We start from the raw sequence: 21616 nt of genomic DNA, 5'->3' as shown, positions 1-21616 counted from the left end.
TTATTCAGCAGGGTAAGGGTCACTCACTGTGTAACCGCACAGAGTCAGTGTTTATTCAGCAGGGTAAGGGTCACTCACTGTATAACTGTACAGAGTCAGTGTTTATTCAGCAGGGTAAGGGTCACTCACTGTGTAACCGCACAGAGTCAGTGTTTATTCAGCAGGGTAAGGGTCACTCACTGTGTAACTGTACAGAGTCAGTGTTTATTCAGCAGGGTAAGGGTCACTCACTGTGTAACCGCACAGAGTCAGTGTTTATTTGGCATGGAAACGTTTCTTTATTAGAATCAGATAAATCCTTCGTTTTGTACCACTTCCAAGAGAGAATATTCTCAATTCTGCTGAGTGCATGACGCAGGTGGAATAAACACATTCGGATCTCTGATCCCTGTGGTCAAACCGTTGATCCTAAAAATTTGAAAACAAAACCAGAATGATTGAAGGTTTGTTCAGAAATATCCCAAAAGCATCTCACAGACATCAAACTGACATTATCGTGGAGAATGCAGCAAACTATCTGAACCGTTCAAGTCTTGCAAACAGTGAGATGGTTTGTTTGTGACCTACTGCACCACCAGTGCTGGTGTTTGGCAACGCGATGCTGGATTCCATGCGGCTTCGAGCAATATCATAGAGTCCCTGCCATTCAGTCCACACAGACCCTCCAAAGAGCATCCCACCCACACCAACCTCCCCGACCCTGTAACCCACCCAGCCTGCATCACGGGGCAATTTGGCACGTCCAATCCACCCTGACCTGCCCACCTTTGGACTGTGGGAGGGAACCCACGCAGTCACAGGGAGAGAGCGCAAACTCCACACAGACAGTTGCCTGAGAGTGGGGTAGCACCTGGGTCCCTGGCGCTGTGTGACAGCACTGCTGTCCACTGAGTCACCGTGCCACCCATGATGACCAGGAGCTGTCATAGGGTTATCTGAATGGGCAGTCAACATAATGAGACAGCAAGTACTTGCATTTAAATTGGTTCTTGTACTCACAGCAACTCACAAGATTGTCAATCTGACAGATACTGAGGGACAGAAGACTTGGACCCTGTAAGAATCTTCTTGAAGGTTGAGTGGACTGGGACTATCCTCACTGGAATGTTGAAGAATGGTGAGAGGAATCTGATAGGAACATATAAAGTGGTGAAGGGAATAGAGGCCGGGAGGTTGTTTCCACTTGGGGGGTGGGGGAGGAGGAGGGGTGAAACTAGAAGGAGGGGGGAAACCTCAAAATAAGGGGGAGCGTATTGAGGACTGAGTTGAGGAGGAAGCTCTTCATCCAAAAGGTTGTGGAATTCCCTGCCCAGTGAGACAACCTTAATGATTTTTTTTTACGGCAAAGATTACTTTGAACAGTAAAGGAGTTAAGGGTTATGGTGAGAGGGCAGGTAAGTGGAGCTGAGTGATGTGATTGAATGGTGGAGGGGCCGAATGGCCCACTCATGCTCCTATTTCTGATGTTCCTCTGGTCTCATGGAAGGAGAGGACACAGAGAGGGCAGAGGTGGAGAGATGTTAGAAGAGAATTCCAGAGATTAGGATCCAGGCAACTGAACGCATGGACACCATCAGAAGCTTTGAGCTAATGAAACGCACAGCAGGGTTTTGGGATAAGCTCCAGCTTGCTGTAGGGAATTAACCAGGTCATGTGATGGTGTCCACATTTCAAAACAATGGGTGCGTCATGAGGTCAGGTGATCAAATACCGGCTGAAAATGTGTTGCTGGAAAAACGCAGCAGGTCAGGCAGCATCCAAGGAGCAGGAGATTCGATGTTTCGGGCATAAGCCCTTCTTCATTCCTGCTCCTTGCATGCTGCCTGACCTGCTGCGTTTTTCCAGCAATTCATTTTCAGCCCTGATCTCCAGCATCTGCAGACCTCACTTTCTCCTGACCAAATGCCCAGCCAACGAGGAAGATTTTCAGGTAGCACATCCCAAATCTTGACCCATCATGATCCCAGAGTCTAGACTTGTCAACAGGAGGTGCCAGCTTTGACAAAGGGTCAGTTCGACTCGAAACGTCAGCTCTTTTCTCTCCTTACAGATGCTGCCAGACCTGCTGAGATTTTCCAGCATTTTCTCTTTTGGTTTCAGATTCCAGCATCCGCAGTAATTTGCTTTTATACAGATGGTGCCAGTTACTGTAGGACCGCAGCTGATGTAGTGCTGTCGGATTTCCGTATAGCTCAGAGGTCAACACTGCTGCCTCCCAGCGCCAGGAACCTGGGTTTGATTCCAGCCTCAGGCAACTGTCTGTGTGCAGTTTGTATGTTCTCCCCGTGTCTGTACGGCGTTCCCTCCGGGTGCTTCAGTTTCCTACCGCAGTCCAAAGGCATGCACGATAGGATGGATTGGCTGTGCTAAATTATCCCATAGTGCCCAGGGATGTGCAGATTGGGGTGGATTGGCCGTGCTAAATTGTCCCATAGTGCCCAGAGATGTGCAGGTTAGGGTGGATTGGCCGTGCTAAATTGTCCCATAGTGCCCAGAGATGTGCAGGTTAGGGTGGATTGGCCGTGCTAAATTGTCCCATAGTGTCCAGGGGTGTGCAGGTTAGGGTGGATTGGCCGTGCTAAATTGTCCCATAGTGCCCAGGGATGTGCAGGTTAGGGTGGATTGGCCGTGCTAAATTATCCCATAGTGCTCAGGGATATGCAGGTTAGGGTGGATTGGCCGTGCTAAATTGTCCCATAGTGCCCAGGGGATGTGCAGGTTAGGGTGGATTGGCCGTGCTAAATTGTCCCATAGTGTCCAGGGATGTGCAGGTTAGGGTGGATTGCCTGTGCTAAATTGTCCCATAGTGTCCAGTGATGTACAGTTTAGGGTGGATTGGCCATGCTAAATTGTCCCATAGTGTCCAGGGATGTGCAGGTTAGGGTGGATTGGCCATGCTAAATTGTCCCATAGTGTCCAGGGATGTGCAGGTTAGGGTGGATTGGCCATGCTAAATTGTCCCATAGTGCCCAGGTGATGTGCAGGTCAGGGTGGATTGGCCATGCTAAATTGTCCCATAGTGCCCAGGGATGTGCAGGCTAGGGTGGATTGGCCATGCTAAATTGTCCCATAGTGCCCAGTGAGGTACAGTTTAGGGTGGATTGGCCATGCTAAATTGTCCCATAGTGTCCAGGGATGTGCAGGTTAGGGTGGATTGGCCATGCTAAATTGTCCCATAGTGCCCAGGGGATGTGCAGGTCAGGGTGGATTGGCCATGCTAAATTGTCCCATAGTGCCCAGGGATGTGCAGGCTAGGGTGGATTGGCCATGCTAAATTGTCCCATAGTGCCCAGTGAGGTACAGTTTAGGGTGGATTGGCCATGCTAAATTGTCCCATAGTGTCCAGGGATGTGCAGGTTAGGGTGGATTGGCCGTGCTAAATTGTCCCATAGTGCCCCAGGGATGTGCAGGTTAGGGTGGATTGGCCATGCTAAATTGTCCCATAGTGCCCAGGGATGTGCAGGTTAGGGTGGAATGATAATCGTCTAGATTAGAGTGGTGCTGGAAAAACACAGCAGTTCAGGCAGCATCAGAGGATCAGGAAAATCAACGTTTCGGGTAAAAGCCTTGAGGAAGAGCTTTTACCCGAAACATCAATTTTCCTGCTCTTTGGATGCTGTCTGACCTTCTGTGCTTTTCCAGCACCACTCTAATCTAGAATCTGGTTTCCAGCACCTGCAGCCATTGTCTTTACCTTGGATTGACGATGGGAAATTCAGAGTTTCAGGGATAGGTTGGGATGGGTGAGATGCTGATTGGAAGGTTGCTGTGGATTCAATTGGCCGAATGGCCTGCTCCTGCAATGCAGGGATTCTAGGCACGATTTACGAAGCCTTGGTTTAAGTTAGTACTGAAGGCCTGGTCACCAAAGGTGGAGCGGATGTACAGAAGGGAACAGTGTGAATGATGTCTCAACAGAAAGTGCGAATGGAGGCCATTAGAGAGGTAGGGAGGGATGAGTCCATGATTTGAGAGAGAAACAAAACAAGAATTTTAAAATCAATTGAGTAGACGTCAATGAACACAGGAGGGAAAGGGAAATGATATGTCAGGTGGCAAAAATTAGGCCTTTGTAAGAGGCCAAAACAAAAATTGCGGAAACACGGGGACCCCTGATGTTTGTAACGCTAGAGGAAGTTACAGAGATATGGAGGGATGGTCTGCTTGAGAGCGAAAGTGGAGCATCTTAAAATCAAGGCATTGACCAACCCAGGGGCTCATGTCGGTATGGGATTGGTGAATGAGACAAGACGTGAGATAAGCTCCTGCTTCCTGAAGGGAATTAACCAGGTTGTGTGTTGGGATAGTCAGAGAGGCAGACATACCAAAGGCAGGGATGGGGGTTTCACCTGGAGGCTGGGGTTCAGGCTGACAGAGGGAAGGAGACCAGCCAGTCAGTGTCTCCTTCAGGCAAGGAGCTGCCAGAGGAAATGACAGAAGCGGGTATAATTACAACAAATGGAGAGGTAGATTGGTAGGAAAGGTTTAGAGGGAAAATGGGCCAAACATGGGCAAAAGGGAGGAGTTCAGTTTTGGAATCCTGGTGAGCACGGACGGGCTGCTTCCATGACTCTGTGACCTTGAGTTAAGCCACAAACCGTGACTGACACTCATAAAGGCTTGCATGAGAGGGAAATGAAGAGGAAAATCAGCTCAAGACCTACACTGTCCACATAATGGGGTCCACTGCTCCCCAGTGTCCCTTGCCGAACTAAAGGCTAACATTTACTTTCTACCTACGGGTGTGCTTTCAAAGGCTGGTATCTGCTCAGGGCTTGCAGCGGTGCATGAAACAGTCTTTAGCGGTGAAACTCGTTGGGCTTTGAGGTGATCTGGGTCCCGTGGATCTCGGGAATGCAGGTTAACATTATCACATGTTCCAATTGACCAAGGAATGTGAATGATCTCCCACCAACAATGATACACATGCTCCCTCTGGTGACTCAAATGGGTCATTGCCGCAGTGGGTACCATACACCATGTGTCAGGGCATGGGTAGCGTGCTCAATCCCTGAGCCAGACTCTGCCCCAGGCCTTCAGGACAAAATTGAGGCTGAGGAGGCAGTGTCCCTACACCTGAGCCAGGGGTTCCAATCCCACCTATTCCAGAAAAGCATCTCTGAACAAGGTGATTAGAAAATATCTAAAACGGAGTGCTGAAGGAGTGCTGCACTGTCAGAGGAGTCTTTCAGATCAGGGATTCAGTGAGGTCACATCTGCACATATTTCAGAGGTGTTGAGTCAGTAAGCAGAGGGATTGAGGGGAAGGTAGATATTAAGACCAGTAAATCAGAAAGAAAGGACAGGTAGAGACAGGTAAATGAGCCCCTTGGTACTAATGGATTGAAGTGTGTTTATTTCAGTGCAAGGAGGGCGATAGGGAAGGCACATGAGCTTTAAGCCTGGATCAGTACCTGGGTGGCGGTGATTACAGAGACTTGGTTGAGAGAGGGACAGAACTGGCTGCTCAGTGTTCCAGGGTTTCATATTTTAGCTGAGATAGAGAGGAAGGGTAAAAGAGGTGGAGGAGTTGCATTACTAATCAGGGAGAATGTTACATCTGCACTCAGAGGATGTATGGGACGGTTCATCCACCGAGGCAATATGGGTAGAGCTCAAAAATAAGATGGGTACAATCACTCGGATAGGTTCCCCAACAGCCTCTTGAGGAGATTATGCAATAAAAACAGAGTTGTCATAGTGGGTGACTTTAACTTCCCCAGTATTGACCGGGACTCCCTTAGAGCGAGAGGCTTACACCAGGCAGAATTTGTTAAGTGCGTCCAAGAGGTTTTGCTGAAACAGTATGTGAAGAGTCCAACTAGAGGACGGGCCATCCTGGGCCTAGTATTGGTGAATGACCCTGGCCAGGTGACTGACCTTTCAATGGGAGAGCAGTTTGGAAACAGTGATCATAACTCCTTACGTTTTCAGACAGCTATGAATAGGATAAGTCAGAACCTCATGGAAAGGGCAAATTATGGCGGTATTAGGGTAGGAGCTAGGGAGTGTTAATTGGGAGGGGCTATTATCATGTAGTCCATAACTGACATGTGGGAGTTGTTTAAAGACCTGCTAATGAGGGTTCAAGACCGGCTTGTTTCAGTGAGAAGGACAAGATGGCAAGGTGAGGGACCCTTGTAAAACAAGGGAGGTTATGAATTTAGTCAAAAAGGGAAAAAATAAGCATATGTAAAGTTTAGGAAGCTAAAATCCGACAGGACCCGTGAGGAATATAAGGAAGTCAGGAAAATACTCAAGCAGGGAATTAGGAGAACAAGAAGGAGCCATGAAATGACTTTGGCAGGTACGGTTAAAGAGAATCCCAAAGCATTCTATAGCTACATCAAAAACAAGAGGAAAATGAGGGAGAAGGTAGGACCACCTAGGATAAAGGAGGGGACTTGTGCTTTAAGGCAGAGGATGTGGGTGAGAGTCTAAATGAGTACTTTGTGTCAGTATTCACCCAAGAGAAGGATATGGAGGATAGTGTGGAGCGTGCTCATATACGAGGGCATTTTGAGATCAAGAAAGAAGTGGTGTAGGATCTCTTGAAGAGCATTAAGGTGGATAGGTCTGCCAGGGTCTAATGGTATCTCCCCCAGATTATTGAGAGAGGCAGGAGGGGAGATTGCTGGGACATTGACTAAGATCGTTGTATCCTTGCTAGCCACTGGAGAGGTCCCAGAGGACTGGGGAGTAGCTAGCATTGGTCCTCTGTTCAAGAAGGGAAATAGGGATAATTTAGGAAACTATAGACCGGTGAGTCTCACATCGGTGATTGGGAAGCTATTGGAGAGAATTTTTAGGGATAGGATTTGCATGCTTTTGAAAAAGCATGGTCTAATTTGGGACAGTCAGCATGGCTTTGTGCAGGGCAGGTCATGTCTTACTAACGTGATGGAAATATTTGAGGAGGTGGCGATAGTGATCGATGAGGGTAGAGCAGTGGATGCTATTGACATAGATTTGAGAAGGGTTTCGACAAGGTTCCTCAAGTTAGGCTCATCCAGGAGATTAAGATGCATGGGATCCCCGGTGACTAGGCCACATGGATTCAGAATTGGCTTGCCCATAGAAGGCAGAGGCTAGTGATGCAAGGGAGTTTCACATGCTGGAGGGCTGGGACTAGTGGTGTTCCATAGGGCTCTGTATGGGACCTCTGCTGTTTGTGATATAAATAAATGACTTGGATGAAAATGTAGATGGGTGGATTCGGAAGTTTGCAGATGATACAAAGATCAATGGAGTTGTGGATGGTGTAGAAGATTGTCAAAGGATACAGAGGGATAGAGATCAATTGCAGATAAAGGCAGAGAAATGGCAGATGGAGTTTAATCCGGGTAAGTGTGAGGTGCTGCATTTTGGGACATTTAATGTTAAGGAAAAGTATACAGTTAATGGCAGGACCCTGAACAGCGTTGATGTACAGAGGGATCTTGGGGTTCAAGTCTATAGCTCCCTGAAAGTGGCCACACAAGTAGACAGGGTGGTCAAGAAGGTGTAAGGCACACTTGCCTTTATTGGTCGGGGAATTGAGTACAAGAGTCAGGATGTCACGCTGCAGCTGTACGGGACGTTGGTCAGGTCGCAGTTAGAGAATTGCGTTCAATCCTGGTCACCACACTAGAGGAAGGGTGTGGGGTCTGTAGAGAAGGTGCAGAAGAGGTATCCCAGGATGCTGCCTGGATTAGAGGGTATGAGCTGTAAGGAGAGGCTGGAAAAATTCAGGTTGTTTTCTCTGGAGACTGAGGGGAGACTTGATAGAAGGCTGCCAAATTATGAGATGCACAGATAAGGTCTGAATCTTTTTCCCAGAGTTGGAGAGGGGGAACATTCAAAGGAGATGTGAGGGGCAAGTTTTTTTACACAGAGCGTGGTAGGAGTGAGGAACACACGGCCAGGGGTGATGGTGGGGCAGATATGATAGGGGTGTTTAAGGGGCTTTTAGATAAACACATGATTATGCCAGGAATGGAGGGAGCAGGACCAAGGGCAGACAGAAGGGATGAGTTTAATTTGGTGTCAAGCTTGGCACAACATTGTGGGCCTGTTCCTGTGCTGTGCTATTCCGTGTTTTATGTTCTGAGTACTGATGAGGGGTTTAGCCCAGGTTTCTGCATTGCTGTCACTGCAGTAGTATAGGACAGGGGACTTCTTGTTGCAGTTGTACAAGATGTTGGTGAAGACACATTCAGATTACTGCATGCAATTCTGGTCGCCCTACTATAGAAAGGATATTATTGATCTTGAAATAATGCAGATAAAAATTGGCTAGGATGTGACCTGGACTGGAAGGTTTGAGTTATAAGGAAAGGCTGGGTAGGCTGGGTAGGATGAGTGATCTTATAGAGGTTTATAAAATCACAAGGGGAATAGATATGGTAGGTAGCCAATAGCTTCTCCCCATGGTAGGGCCATCTAAAACTAGAGGTGGGTGGGGAGAGATACAAAAGGGTCCTGAGGGGCAATTTGTTCACACAGAGGGTGGTGAGTGTTTGGAACAGAGGTAGTGGAGGAGGTGAAAATGTGTTGCTGGAAAAGCGCAGCAGGTCAGGCAGCATCCAAGGAGCAGGAGATTCGACATTTCGGGCATAAGCCCTTGTTCAGGAATGAGGAAAGTGTGTCCAGCAGGCTAAGATAAAAGGTAGGGAGGAGGGACTTGGGGGAGGGGCGATGGAGATGTGATAGGTGGACAGGCCGCCTACTTGCGGAACGTTTCAGAGAACACCTCTGGGATACCCGGACCAACCAACCCAACCACCCCGTGGCTCAACACTTTAACTCCCCCTCCCACTCCACCAAGGACATGCAGGTGCTTGGACTCCTCCATCGCCAGACCATAACAACACGATGGCTGGAGGAAGAGCACCTCATCTTCCGCCTGGGAACCCTCCAACCACAAGGGATGAACTCAGATTTCTCCAGTTTCGTCATTTCCCCTCCCCCCACCTTGTCTCAGTCGGTTCCCTCAACTCAGCACCGCCCTCCTAACCTGCAATCCTCTTCCTGACCTCTCCGCCCCACCCCCACTCCGGCCTATCACCCTCACCTTGACCTCCTTCCACCCATCACATCTCCATCGCCCCTCCCCCAAGTCCCTCCTCCCTACCTTTTATCTTAGCCTGCCTGGCACCCTCTCCTCATTCCTGATGAAGGGCTTATGCCCGAAACGTCGAATCTCCTGCTCCTTGGATGCTGCCTGACCTGCTGCGCTTTTCCAGCAACACATTTTCAGCTCTGATCTCCAGCATCTGCAGTCCTCACTTTCTCCTAGTGGAGGAGGTGAGTACAGTTTTGTCATTTAAGAAACATTCAGACAGGTCCATGGATGGGATGGGTCTGGAGGGATATGGACCAAATGCAGGCAAGTGAGACTAGTTTAATTTGTAAAAACTGGGCAGCATGGACTAGATGTGCTGAACAGCCTTTTCTATGCTGCAAACATCTTTGACTGTATGGGTGAATGCAATATGGGTGATTCCTGAAGAAGGGCTTATGCCCAAAACGTCGATTCTCCTGCTCCTTGGATGCTGCCTGACCTGCTGCACTATTCCAGCAACACATTTTCAGCTCTGAATGCAATAAGCACCTCCCACTGTTGCAGGAGAAATATGTAAACAGCAGATTGGAAACATCCAGCGTATAAGGGCAGGTAGAAAGACTTGATTGCATTTGGAGTCACAGAGATGTACAGCATAAAAATAGACCCTTCACTCCAACTCGTTCCTTCCGACTGGATATCGTATGTAAATCTGGTACCATTCCCCAGCACTTGGCCCATATCCCTCCAAACCCTTCCTATTCATGTCCCCATCCAGATGCCTTTTAAATGTTGTCATTGTACCAGCCTCCACCACTTCCTCTGGCAGCTCATTCCATACAAACTTGTGTGAAAAAGTTGCCCCTTCAGTCCCTCATATCTTTCCCCTCCCACCCTAATCCTATGCCCCTCTAGTTCTGGACTCCCCCACCCCAGGGAAAAGACTTTGTCTATTTACTCTATCCATGCCCCTCATGATTTTATAAACCTCTATAAGGTCACCCCTCAGCCTCCGACGCTCCAGGGAAAGCAGCCCCAGTCTGTTCAGCCTCTCCCTGTAGCTCAGATCCTCCAACCCTGGCAACATCCTTGTAAATCTTTCCTGAACCCTTTCAAGTTTCATAACATCCTTCCTGCGGGGGGGGGGGGGGGGGGGGGGAGAGGGTGGGGCTCGCTCAGTCACGCGGCTGACAAACCTGTCCACTGTGAGCCTTCCTACCTCCAGCCCAGTGAGCCTGAGGGGTCAGGAAGACATGGGATGCAAGAGTGGGAAGGCCCAGGTCTAAAACGAAGACAGAAACCATTGGTCAACTCACGATTCAACAATCCATCCCCTCTCCTTACAGTAGTAGTTAACGGACAACGGGAGGCATCCAAATGCAGTGAAGGTCAAAATGTAGGGAACTGGAAAACAAAATGTGATGATGTCATATTAACACGAGAAACCAACAGCAGAAATGTTAGCAACATCTTCCAATTTTCGCTGAAGCAATAAACGCTGGGAAGTCTGTGGAAGCAGTGGCCTAGTCATACAATCGTTAGACTGTTAATCCCCAAACCCAGGACCCGATAGGAGAGACGGGTCTAAGATGCTGAAATTTCAGTTCAATAAATAGCCGGAATTAAGAGTCGAACGGTGATCATGAAACTGGTGTCCATTTAGATTAGATTAGATTAGATTAGATTACTTCCGGTGTGGAAACAGGCCCTTCGGCCCAACAAGTCCACACCGACCCGCCGAAGCACAACCCACCCAGACCCATTCCCCTACACCTAACACTACAGGCAATTTAGCACGGCCAATTCACCCTAACCTGCACTTTTTTATTGGACTGTGGGAGGAAACCGGAGGAAACCCACGCAGACAAAATCCAGCCGGTTCACTAACATTCTTCAGGGAAGGAGATTTGCTGCGTTTTGGTCAAACAAACAGGGGGCAGGACTTATTCTCATCCTGACAGGATTCATCACGGTCGACTCATTCGTACAGTTGGATCACATTGCATTCTGGGTGAGTTTGCCAGATGGATACAAATTTGGCTTAACGGGCAGGAGATGGAGGGATAGTGGAGGGTTGGTTTTCAGAGGCCTAATACCAGCAGTGATCTGCAGAGTTTGGGGCTGGGTCCACTCTTGTTTGTCATTTGTATAAACGGTTTGGATGAGGATATAGGAGGCATGGCCAATAAGTTTGCTGATGACACCAAGACTGGTGGCATAGTGGACTGTGAAGAAGGTTATCTACGATCACAAAGAGATCTTGTTTGATTGGGTCAATGGGCTGAAGACTGGCAAATGGAGCTTAATTTGGATAAATGCAAGGTATCTCATTTTGGTAAAATACACTAGGGCTGGACTGAGACAATTAAAAATAGGGCCTTGGGTAGTGTTATAGAACAGAGAGATCTAGGGGTTCAGGTACCTATTTCTTTGAAATTTGTGTCCTGATGAAGGGCTTATGCCCGAAACATCGAATCTCCTGTTCCTTGGATGCTGCCTGACCTGCTGCGCTTTTCCAGCAACACATTTTCAGTCACATATAGATAGGGTGGTTAAGAAGGCATTCAATGCTCAGACCATTGAGGACAGGAGTTGGGGTGTCACGTTGAGGTTGTACAGGACATTGGTGAGGCCATCTTTGGAGTGCTGTGTCCACCCTATAATAGGAAGGATATTATTAAGCTGGAGATGGTGTCGAAGAGCTTTACCAGGATGTTACCGGGAATAGTTGTAAGGAATATTGTGCGCAATTCTGGTCTCCCTCCTGCAGGAAGGATGTTGCAAAACTTGAAAGGGTTCAGGAAAGATTTACAAGGATGTTGCCAGGGTTGGAGGGTTTGAGCTACAGGGAGAGGCTGAACAGGCTGGGGCTGTTTTCCCTGGAGCGTCGGAGGCTGAGGGGTGACCTTATCGAGGTTTATAAAATCATGAGGAGCATGGATAGGGTAAATAGACAAGAGGCTGAGGGGTGACCTTGTAGAGGTTTACAAAACTATGAGAGGCATGGATAGGATAAACAGACAAAGTCTTTTCCCTGAGGTGGGGGAGACCAGAACTAGAGGGCATAGGTTTAGGGTGAGAGGGGAAAGATTTAAGAGGGACCTAAAGGGCAACTTTTTCACACAGAGGGTGGTACGTGTATGGAATGAGCTGCCAGAGGATGTGGTGAAGGCTGATATAATGACAACATTTAAAAGGCATCTGGATGGGGACATGAATAGGAAGGGTTTAGAGGGATATGGGCCAAGTGCTGGCAAATGGGACTAGATTTATATACGATATCCAGTCGGCAGGGACAAGTTGTAGTGAAGGGTCTGTTTTTGTGCTGTACATCTCTGTGACTCCAAATGCAATCAAGTCATCAAGAGGGATGTGGGCCAAGTGTTGGCAAGTGGAACTAGATCAGATTGGGATATCTGGACCGAAGGGTCTGTTTCTGTGCTGTACATCCCTGTGACTCTATGAGAGGCTGGGAGTTCTTTCACAGAGAATAGGAGGTTGAGGGGTGACCTCGTAGAGGTTTATAAAACGACGAGGGGTACAGATAAGCTGAATGGCATGTGTCTTTTCCTTGGGGTGGGGGATTTCAAGAACATGGGGCCATACTTTTAAGGTGAGAGAGGAGGGAGCTTTAAAATGAACACGAGATGCAACCTTTTTACACAGGGAGTGGTTTGTGTGTGGAATGAACTTCCTGAGGAAGTGGTGGATTGTGGGTACAGTCACAACATTTAAAAGACATTTGGATAAGGACGTGAGCAGGAAAGGGTTTGGGGGGACATGGGCCAGGAGCAGTCAGGGGGGACTAGTTTAGTTTGGGATTGCAGGTAGCATGGATAAGTTGGGCCGAAGGGTCTGTTTCCGTGCTGTGTGGCTCTATGCGGTCCTTACCTGACCTGGTTTACATGTGTCTACAGGCGCATAGCAACGTGGTTGACAATTAACTGCCCTCTGGGAGGGCAATAAATAAATGCCCAGCTCGTGAATGAATTCTTTTTCTAAGTGTCAAAGGTCAGTCCCAGCAACTTGGAAAAGGGAACCATGCTGTCTCAGTTTGGCACAGGCAAAGACTGCAACCTCGTAATCATTCCTGTCACCAGCATAGAGCCGTACAGCTGTACATCATGGAAACAGACCCCTTGTTCATGCTGACCAGATATCCTAAATTATTCCAGTCCCATTTGGCAGCAGTTGGCCCTTGTATCTCCTTAGTTCACCTCCACAATCCCAACACTTAGGAACACATATTCCCAATTGTTACTGGGAATGCTTCTGGAAATGCTTTGGTCCAATGAGTCCGTAATCCCAAACTAAACGAGTCCCACCTGCCTGCTCCTGGCTTATATCCCTCCAAACCCTTTCCCTGTTCATGTGTCTACCCAAATGTCTTTTAAACGCTGTATTAGCACCCACATCCACCACTTCCACACATGAACCACCCTCTGTGTAAAAGAATTTGCCCCTTATGTCTTGTTAAAATCTCTCTCCATTCCCATTAAAAATATGCCCCCTAGAATTGAAATCCCCCATCCTCAGAAAAAGTTAACTACCGTTGATTTGATCTGTACCTCTCATTACTTCAGATCGCCTTTCAACTTGCTACGCTCCAGTAAAAAAAGTCGCAGCCTTTCTTTATAACTCTACCCGGCAACATCCTGGTAAATCTCTCCTGACCCCTCTCCAGTTTAATAATATCCTTCCTGTAACAGGGTGACCAGAACTCGACACAGTACTCCAGACGAGGCCTCACCAATGTCCTGTACAACCCCAACATGACTTCTTCTTTCAGAATTGAAGAGAAAAAAAATGATCTAAGATCTAAAATTTCTTCTGCATACCAAGAGTGGTTAGGACATCTCTCTCACAAAACGGGAAGCATTGCTGGGATAATTGTAATGTCTATATCTGCAGAACAGCTCTTATATGTAAATCAGATGAATAATGTGGCGCTGGAAAAGCACAGCAGGTCAGGCAGCATCCGAGGAGCAGGAGAATCGACGTTTGAGGCATAAGCCCTTCATCAGGAATGTCAGAGACCTCATTTGGAACTCATTAGTCTTTGGGTGAGGCCAATATTGACCTGATACACGATGCCCTCCAAAGTGGCACACCCCTGCCAAGGCCCTGAAGTGCTGATGATGTGCCGGAGAGTGGACGGTGTCCGCAAGGCTGTGACCGGGAGGTGGAGAGGCAACACACAGAGCGCGAGCAGCAGTCTGCCTTTACACTTACCACCGTCACCAGTTTCAACGTTCCAGATATTGGCTAGCAACCCCTCTTGTGGGTCAGAGGAGCCTCCAATGTATGTCTGAATGATTAATGTTGCATTAGAGGGAACTTCGATGTGCTGGAATGGAGTATGGAGAGCAGACTTCACACATTTTCCGCTCTCTGGGTAGAACTGGTAGCGGACAGACTACAAACAGAAGGAAAGAGAGAGATCAGTTACACAAGGGAACTTTGTGACACAACCCAGATCTGAGTGGAACTACATCAGTCCTAATGGCTGTATCCTGAAACAACAGAGACAGAGGCTGTTCCTGTAGCTGTTAGATTAGATTAGATTCCCTACAGTGTGGAAACAGGCCCTTCGGCCCAACAAGTCTACACTGACCCTCCGAAGAGTTACCCATCCAGATCCTTTTCCTTTTGACTAATGCACCTAACACTATGGGCAATTTACCATGGCCAATTCACCCTGACCTGCACGTCTTTGGACTGGGGGAGGAAACCAGAGCACCCAGAGGAAACCCACGCAGACACGGGGAGAACGTGCAGATGGAATTGAACCTGGGACCCTGATGCTGTGAGGCAGCAGTACTCACCACTATGCCACTATAGCTGTTCTTGTAGGGAATTCTGTTCATAACTATTTACATATGTATTTTCAGTATGACCTGTTGAGATCAATAGCAATCCATACATCATGAAATTTGAAGCTGGAAAGGAGGATGTTTAGATATAATATTTGAATCTATTGCAGAATTGCACACGGGGACTGTAGACAAAATACAGGTCATAGAGTCAGAGAGATGGACAGTGCAGAAACAGACCCTTCGGTCCAACCTGTCCATGCCAACCAGACATCCCAACCTAATCTAGTCCCACCTGCCAGCACCTGGCCCATATCCCTCCAAACCCTTCCTATTCATATACCCATCCAGAAGTCTTTTAAATGCTGCAGGTTGTACCAGCCTCCACCACTTCCTCTGGCAGCTCATTCCACACACGTACCACCCTCTGGGTGAAAAAGTTGGCCCTTAGGTCCTTTTTATATCTTTCCTCTCTCACCCTAAACATAGGTCCTCTAGTTCGAGACTCCCCCACCCCAGGAAAAAGACTTTGTCTGTTTATCCTATCAATGTTCCTCATGATTTTATAAACCTCCCTAAAGTTACCCCTCAGCCTCCGACGCTCCAGGGAAAACAGCCCAGCCTGTTCAGTGTCTCCCTGTAGCTCAAACCCTCCAACCCTGGCAACGTCCTTGTACATCTTTTCTGAACCGTTTTAAATTTCACAACATCCTTCCGATAGGAAGGAGACCAGAATTGCAGGCCTAAGCAATGTCCTGTACAGCCACAACATGACCTCTAAACTCTGATACTCGATGCTCTGACCAATAAAGGAAAGTATACCAAACGTCTTCTTCACTATCCTATCCATCTGCGACTGTATTTTCAAGGAGCTATGAACCTGCACTCCAAGGTCTCTTTGACCAGCAACACTCTCTAGGACCTTAACATTAAGTGTATAAGCCCTTCCCTGATTTGCATTCCCAAAATGCAGCACCTCACATTTATCTAAATTAAACTCCATCTGCCACTCCTCAGCCCATTGGCCCATCTGGTCAAGGTCTCATTGCACTCTGAGGAAACCTTCTTTGCTGGCCGGTAAACCTCCAATTTGGGTGTTATTTACAAACTTACTAACTATACCTCTTATGCGCACATCCAAACCATTTATATAAATGATGGAAAGTGGAAGACCCAGCACCGATCCTTGTGACACTCCACTGGTCACAGGCCTCCAGTCTGAAAACAACCCTCCACCACCACCCTCTGTCTTCTACCTTTGAGCCAGTTCTGTATCCAAATGGCTAGTTCTCCCTGTATTCCATGAGAAGTCCACACAGATCATGTCCTCCTTTGCCCTCATCAATCCTAAATTATTACTTCTTCAGAAAACTCAATAAAGTTCGTGAGACATGATTTCCCACGCACAAAGCCATGCTGACTATCCCTACAACATGAGATTAGAAGGTAAGGCATAATTGAACTAGTCTGTGCCTGTCCTGGGAGTGTTTGATGGGACATAGCAGAGGGAGCTTTACTCTGCATCTAACCCCATTCTGTCCCTGTCCTGGGATTGTTTGATCGGGGACAGTGTAGAGGGAGCTTTACTCTGTATCTAACCCCGTTCTGTCCCTGTCCTGGGATTGTTTGATCGGGGACAGTGTAGAGGGAGCTTTACTCTGAATCTAACCCTGTGCTGTCCCTGTCCTGGGAGTAAGTGAGGACTGCAGATGCTGGAGACCAGAGTTGAAAAGTGTGGTGCTGGAAAAGCTCAGCAGGTCAGGCAGCATCCGAGGAGGAGAATAGATGTTTCGGGCATAAGCCCTTCTTCAGGAATGGTGTGCCAAGCAGGCTCAGAGAAAAGGTGGGGGGGGGGGGGAGGGAATTTGGGGGAGGAGTGCTGGGACTACGATAGGTGGAAGGAGGTGAGGGTGAGGGTGATAGCCGGAGAGAGGGTGGGGGCGGAGAAGTTGGGAAGAAGATTGCAGGTCAAGGGGGCGGTGCTGAATCCGAGGGTTGGGACTGAGATAAGGTGGGGGGGGGGGGGGGGGGGAATGAGGAAGTTGGAGAAATTTACATTCATCCCAGGTGGTTGGAGGGACCACATCCCCCCCGACGTGATCGACGATGCCCTCCACCGCATCTCCTCCACTTCCCGCTCCTCCGCCCTTGAGCCCCGCCCCTCCAACCGCCATCAAGACAGAACCCCACTGGTTCTCACCTACCACCCCACCAACCGCTGAATACATCCTATCATCCTCCGTCATTTCTGCCACCTCCAAACAGACCCCACCACCGGGGATATATTTCCCTCCCCTCCCCTATCAGCGTTGCGGAGAGACCACTCCCTCCGTGACTCCCTCGTCAGGTCCACACCCCCCACCAACCCAACCTCCACTCCCGGCACCTTCCCCTGCAGCCACAGGAAGTACAAACTTGCGCCCACACCTCCCCCCTCACTTCCCTCCAAGGCCCCAAGGGATCCTTCCATATCCGACACAAATTCACCTGTACCTCCACACACATCATTTACTGCATCCGCTGCACCCGATGTGGCCTCCTCTATATTGGGGAGACAGGTCGCCTGCTTGTGGAACGTTTCAGGGAACACCTCTGGGACAGCTGGACCAACCAACCCAACCACCCCGTGGCTCAACACTTTAACTCTCCCTCCCACTCCACCGAGGACATGCAGGTCCTTGACCTCCTCCATTGCCAGGCCCTGACCACACGACACCTGGAGGATGAGTGCCTCATCTTCTGCCTAGGAACCCTCCAACCACAAGGGATGAATGTAGATTTCTCCAGCTTCCTCATTTCCCCTCCCCCCACCTTATCTCAGTCCCAACCCTCAGATTCAGCACCGCCCTCTTGACCTGCAATCTTCTTCCTGGCCTCTCTGCCTCCACCCTCTCTCCGGCCTATCACCCTCACCCTCACCTCCTTCCACCTATCATATTCCCAGCACCCCTCCCCAAAATTCCCCCCCACCCCACCCCCACCCTTTTATCTCAGCCCGCTTGGCACACCAGCCTCATTCCTGAAGAAGGGCTTATGCCCGAAACATCGATTCCCTGTCCTGGGAGTGTTTGATGGGACAGTGTAGAGGGAGCTTTACTCTATATCAAACCCCGTACTGTCCCTGCCCTGGGAGTGTTTGATGGGGGACAGTGTAGAGGGAGCTTTACTCTGTATCTAACCCCGTGCTATCCCTGTCCTGGGAGTGTTTGATGGGACAGTGTAGAGGAAGCTTTACTCTATATCAAACCCCGTATTGTCCCTGCCCTGGGAGTGTTTGATGGGGGACAGTGTAGAGGGAGCTTTACTCTGTATCTAACCCCGTGCTGTCCCTGTCCTGGGGAGTGTTTGATGGGGGAACAGTGTAGAGGAAGCTTTACTCTGTATCTAACCCCGTGCTATCCCTGTCCTGGGGAGAGTTTGATGGGGGCCAGTGTAAAGGGAGCTTTACTTTGTCTCTAACCCTGTGCTATCCCTGTCCTGGGGATTGTTTGATGAGGGCCACTGTAAAGGGAGCTTTACTCTGTACCTAGCCCCGTGCTGTCCCTGTCCTGGGGAGTGTTGAGTTGGGACAATTGTACATGCGATTAACACAGGGCGCGGCACGTTATTTGAATCCCTAATGTTGCTATTTAAATCCTGAAGGCTGAAGCTTGGATCGAGAATGGTTCCCTCCTGTGCCATGTGGATCCGTGATTGACCCACCGACAGAAACAGTCCCTTTGAAGGTCTAGGTAATGGAGGGAGGGAATCAGAGGGGTCATCTGTCCCTTGAAAACTCACCTCCTGAAATAGCAGGAATTCCATCTCTTGCAGTGTAGTGCCATTTGAAAAGTACGTTACTTTGGAGGCAAAAATCCTCTTCTGAACAGCATCGTAAGAGAAGCTCCCCCCTTCCAACTCTGCGCTCTGATCGAACTGTAAGACAAAATTGGCAACAATGCATGATGTTCATGCAGATGCTTATATGAATCTGGAAGAAGAGTAGGCCATTCAGCCTATCGCCCTGCTCCTACGTTCACCAAGATCATGTCTGAACCGATTGTGACCTCATATCCTACTCCGATGACCTATCACCCCTCTGTGCTTAAACACCTCAGCCTTAAAAATACTCGAGGACTCTGCTTCCTTCACGACGATTCGTGGGCGAGTTCCAAAGGCTTGCCATCTTCTGAGAGAACGTTTCACCTCACTTCCATTTTAAATGGGCCACCCCTGACTTTTCAACAGCGGGCCTTGCATTTTGGTTGAGGATTTCCCAGCAAAATATCATCTTGTCCACATCTAGGCTGCCTCACCACACCAGGGACCCGCGTTCGATCCCACCCTCGGGCGACAGGTCTGCGTGGAGTTTGCACATTCTCCCCCTCTGTGATTGGGGTTTCCTCCGGGTGCTGTGGTTTCCTCCCGCAGTCCAAAGATGTGCAGGTTAGGGTGGATTGGCCGTGCTAAATTGTCCCATAGAGCCCAGGGATGTGCAGGTTAGGGTGGATTGGCTGTGCTAAATTGCCCCATAGTGCCCAGGGATGTGCAGGTTAGGGTGGATTGGCCGTGCTAAATTGTCCCATAGTGCCCAGGGATGTGCAGGTTAGGGTGGATTGGCCGTGCTAAATTGCCCCATAGTGCCCAGGGATGTGCAGGTTAGGATGGATTTAATGTGCTAAATTGTCCCATAGTGCCCAGGGAAGTGCAGGTTAGGGTGGATTGGCCGTGCTAAATTGTCCCATAGTGCCCAGGGAAGTGCAGGTTAGGGTGGATTGGCCGTGCTAAATTGCCCCATAGTGCCCAGGGATGTGCAGGTTAGGCGTATTAACCATGGGGAATGCAGGGTTACAGAAATACGGTAGGGTAGTGGATCTGGATGGGATGCTGTTTGAAGGGTCGGTGTGAACTCAATGGGCCGAATGGCGTGCTTCTGCACTGTAGGGATTCGATGATTTACCCTGCATTTACATTTGCAATCAATTCTCTACTTGAAACTTCAAAAAATACAAATTTAGCCGGTCTAACCTTTCCTTATCAGGCAAGTCCCGAGTTCAGGTATTAGTTTGATAAAGTGTTCTCAGAGCTCCTTCAATGCATTAGCATCCTTCCTTACATAAGGTAGTCGAACCTGTGCATAATACTTCCGAAGCAGTATCACTAGTGTCCTGTTCACCGTAACCTCCCTACTTAGAGTCTTAGATATATAGTGAGTAGAAACAGACCCTTCGGCCCAACCCCTCCGTGCTGACCAGATAGCCTAAATTAATCTAGTCCCATTTGCCAGCACTTGGCCCATATCCCTCCAAACCCTTCCTATTCATGTCCCCATCCAGATGCCTTTTAAATGCTGTTATTGTACCAGCCTCCACCACTTCCTCTGGCAGCTCATTCCACACACGCACCACCCTCTGTGTGAAAAAGTTTCCCCTCTCACCCTAAACCTAAGCCCCTCTAGTTCTGGACTCCCCCCACCCCAGGGAAAAGACCTTGTCTATTTACCCTATCCATGCCCCTCATGATTTTATAAACCTCTATAAGGGCATCCCTCAGTCTTCGACACTTCAGGGAAAACAGCCCCAGCCTGTTCAGCCTCTCCCTGTAGCTCACACACTCCAACCCTGGCCACATCATTGTAAATCTTTACTGAACCCTTTCAAGTTTCACAACATCTTTTCTATAGCAGAGAGAGCTGAAAATGTGTTGCTGGTTAAAGCACAGCAGGTCAGGCAGCATCCAAGGAACAGGAAATTCGACGTTTCGGGCCAGAGCCCTTCATCTTTCCTCACTTTTTACTTATAGCAGAGAGACCAGAATTGCACACAATATTCCAATAGTGGTCTAACCAATGTCCTGTACAGCTGCAACATGACCTCCCCAACTCGTATACCCCATGCACTGACTAATAAAGGCAGGCATACCAAATGCCTTCTTCACTATCCTATCTACCTGTGACTCCACTTTCAAGGAACAATGAACCTCCACTCCAAGGTCTCTTCGTTCAGCAACACTCCCCAGGACCTTACCATTAAGCAAGGCTGAACCTTTGTAGGCAATTACCTTTGTAATCAACGATAACATTCTCTTATGGTCCTTTTACTCACAGCAATTCACAAAATTGCACTCATAGTGTCCAAGGGATGTCATATGGTCATGTGAACAGGCAGTCAGGATAATGAGGAGAAAGTGAAGTCTGCAGATGCTGGAGATCAGAGCTGAAAATGTGTTGCTGGAAAAGCGCAGCAGGTCAGGCAGCATCCAAGGAACAGGAAATTCGACGTTTCGCCCTTCTCCTGAAGAAGGACTTATGCCCGAAACATCGAATTTCCTGTTCCTTGGATGCTGCCTGACCTGCTGCGCTTTTCCAGCAACACATTTTCAGTCAGGATAATGAGTCAGAGTGAGTATGTGACAACAAATACTGGCATTTACATTAGGCCTATTGCACGCAGCAACTCACAAGATCATCAATGGATAGATACTGAGGGACAGAAGACTTGGACCATGTGGTAGACCTCCAGAATCTTCTCGAAGATTCAGTAGACTGGGTCTGTACTCATTGGAATTTGGAAGAGCGATGGGGGATTTATAGAAACATGTAAAATTATGAAGGAAATAGGTCAGATAGAAGCAGGGAGGTTGTTTCCACTAGTGGGCAAAACTTGAACTGGGGGCGTAGCCTCAAAATAAGGGGGAGCAGATTTAAAACTGAGCTGAGGAGAAACTTCTTCCCCCAGACGGCTGTGAATCTGTGGAATTCCGTACCCAGTGAGGCGACCTC

At 48.6% G+C, this 21616-nt stretch overlaps 1 protein-coding gene across 1 annotated transcript in view; it reads right to left on the bottom strand.

The window, feature by feature from the left end:
* Positions 1 to 254: 254 nt before the first annotated feature.
* LOC132836288 (ependymin-like) overlaps positions 255 to 21616 on the bottom strand; it is a 33535-nt gene continuing 12173 nt past the window's right edge. Inside the window, exons 4-7 of the mRNA XM_060855680.1 lie at positions 18637 to 18771; positions 14276 to 14459; positions 10360 to 10447; positions 255 to 408 (exon numbers count right to left, since the gene is read on the bottom strand). Of these exons, the coding sequence (XP_060711663.1) occupies positions 333 to 408; positions 10360 to 10447; positions 14276 to 14459; positions 18637 to 18771 (483 nt within the window). The 3' untranslated portion in view covers positions 255 to 332. The remainder of the gene's footprint in view (positions 409 to 10359; positions 10448 to 14275; positions 14460 to 18636; positions 18772 to 21616) is intronic.

This window comes from Hemiscyllium ocellatum, chromosome 46 (assembly GCF_020745735.1).
Source record: "Hemiscyllium ocellatum isolate sHemOce1 chromosome 46, sHemOce1.pat.X.cur, whole genome shotgun sequence".
NCBI classification, from domain to species: domain Eukaryota; kingdom Metazoa; phylum Chordata; class Chondrichthyes; order Orectolobiformes; family Hemiscylliidae; genus Hemiscyllium; species Hemiscyllium ocellatum.
The sequence above is the reverse complement of the archived record's forward strand: the minus strand, read 5'-3'. Positions and strand labels throughout refer to the sequence as shown.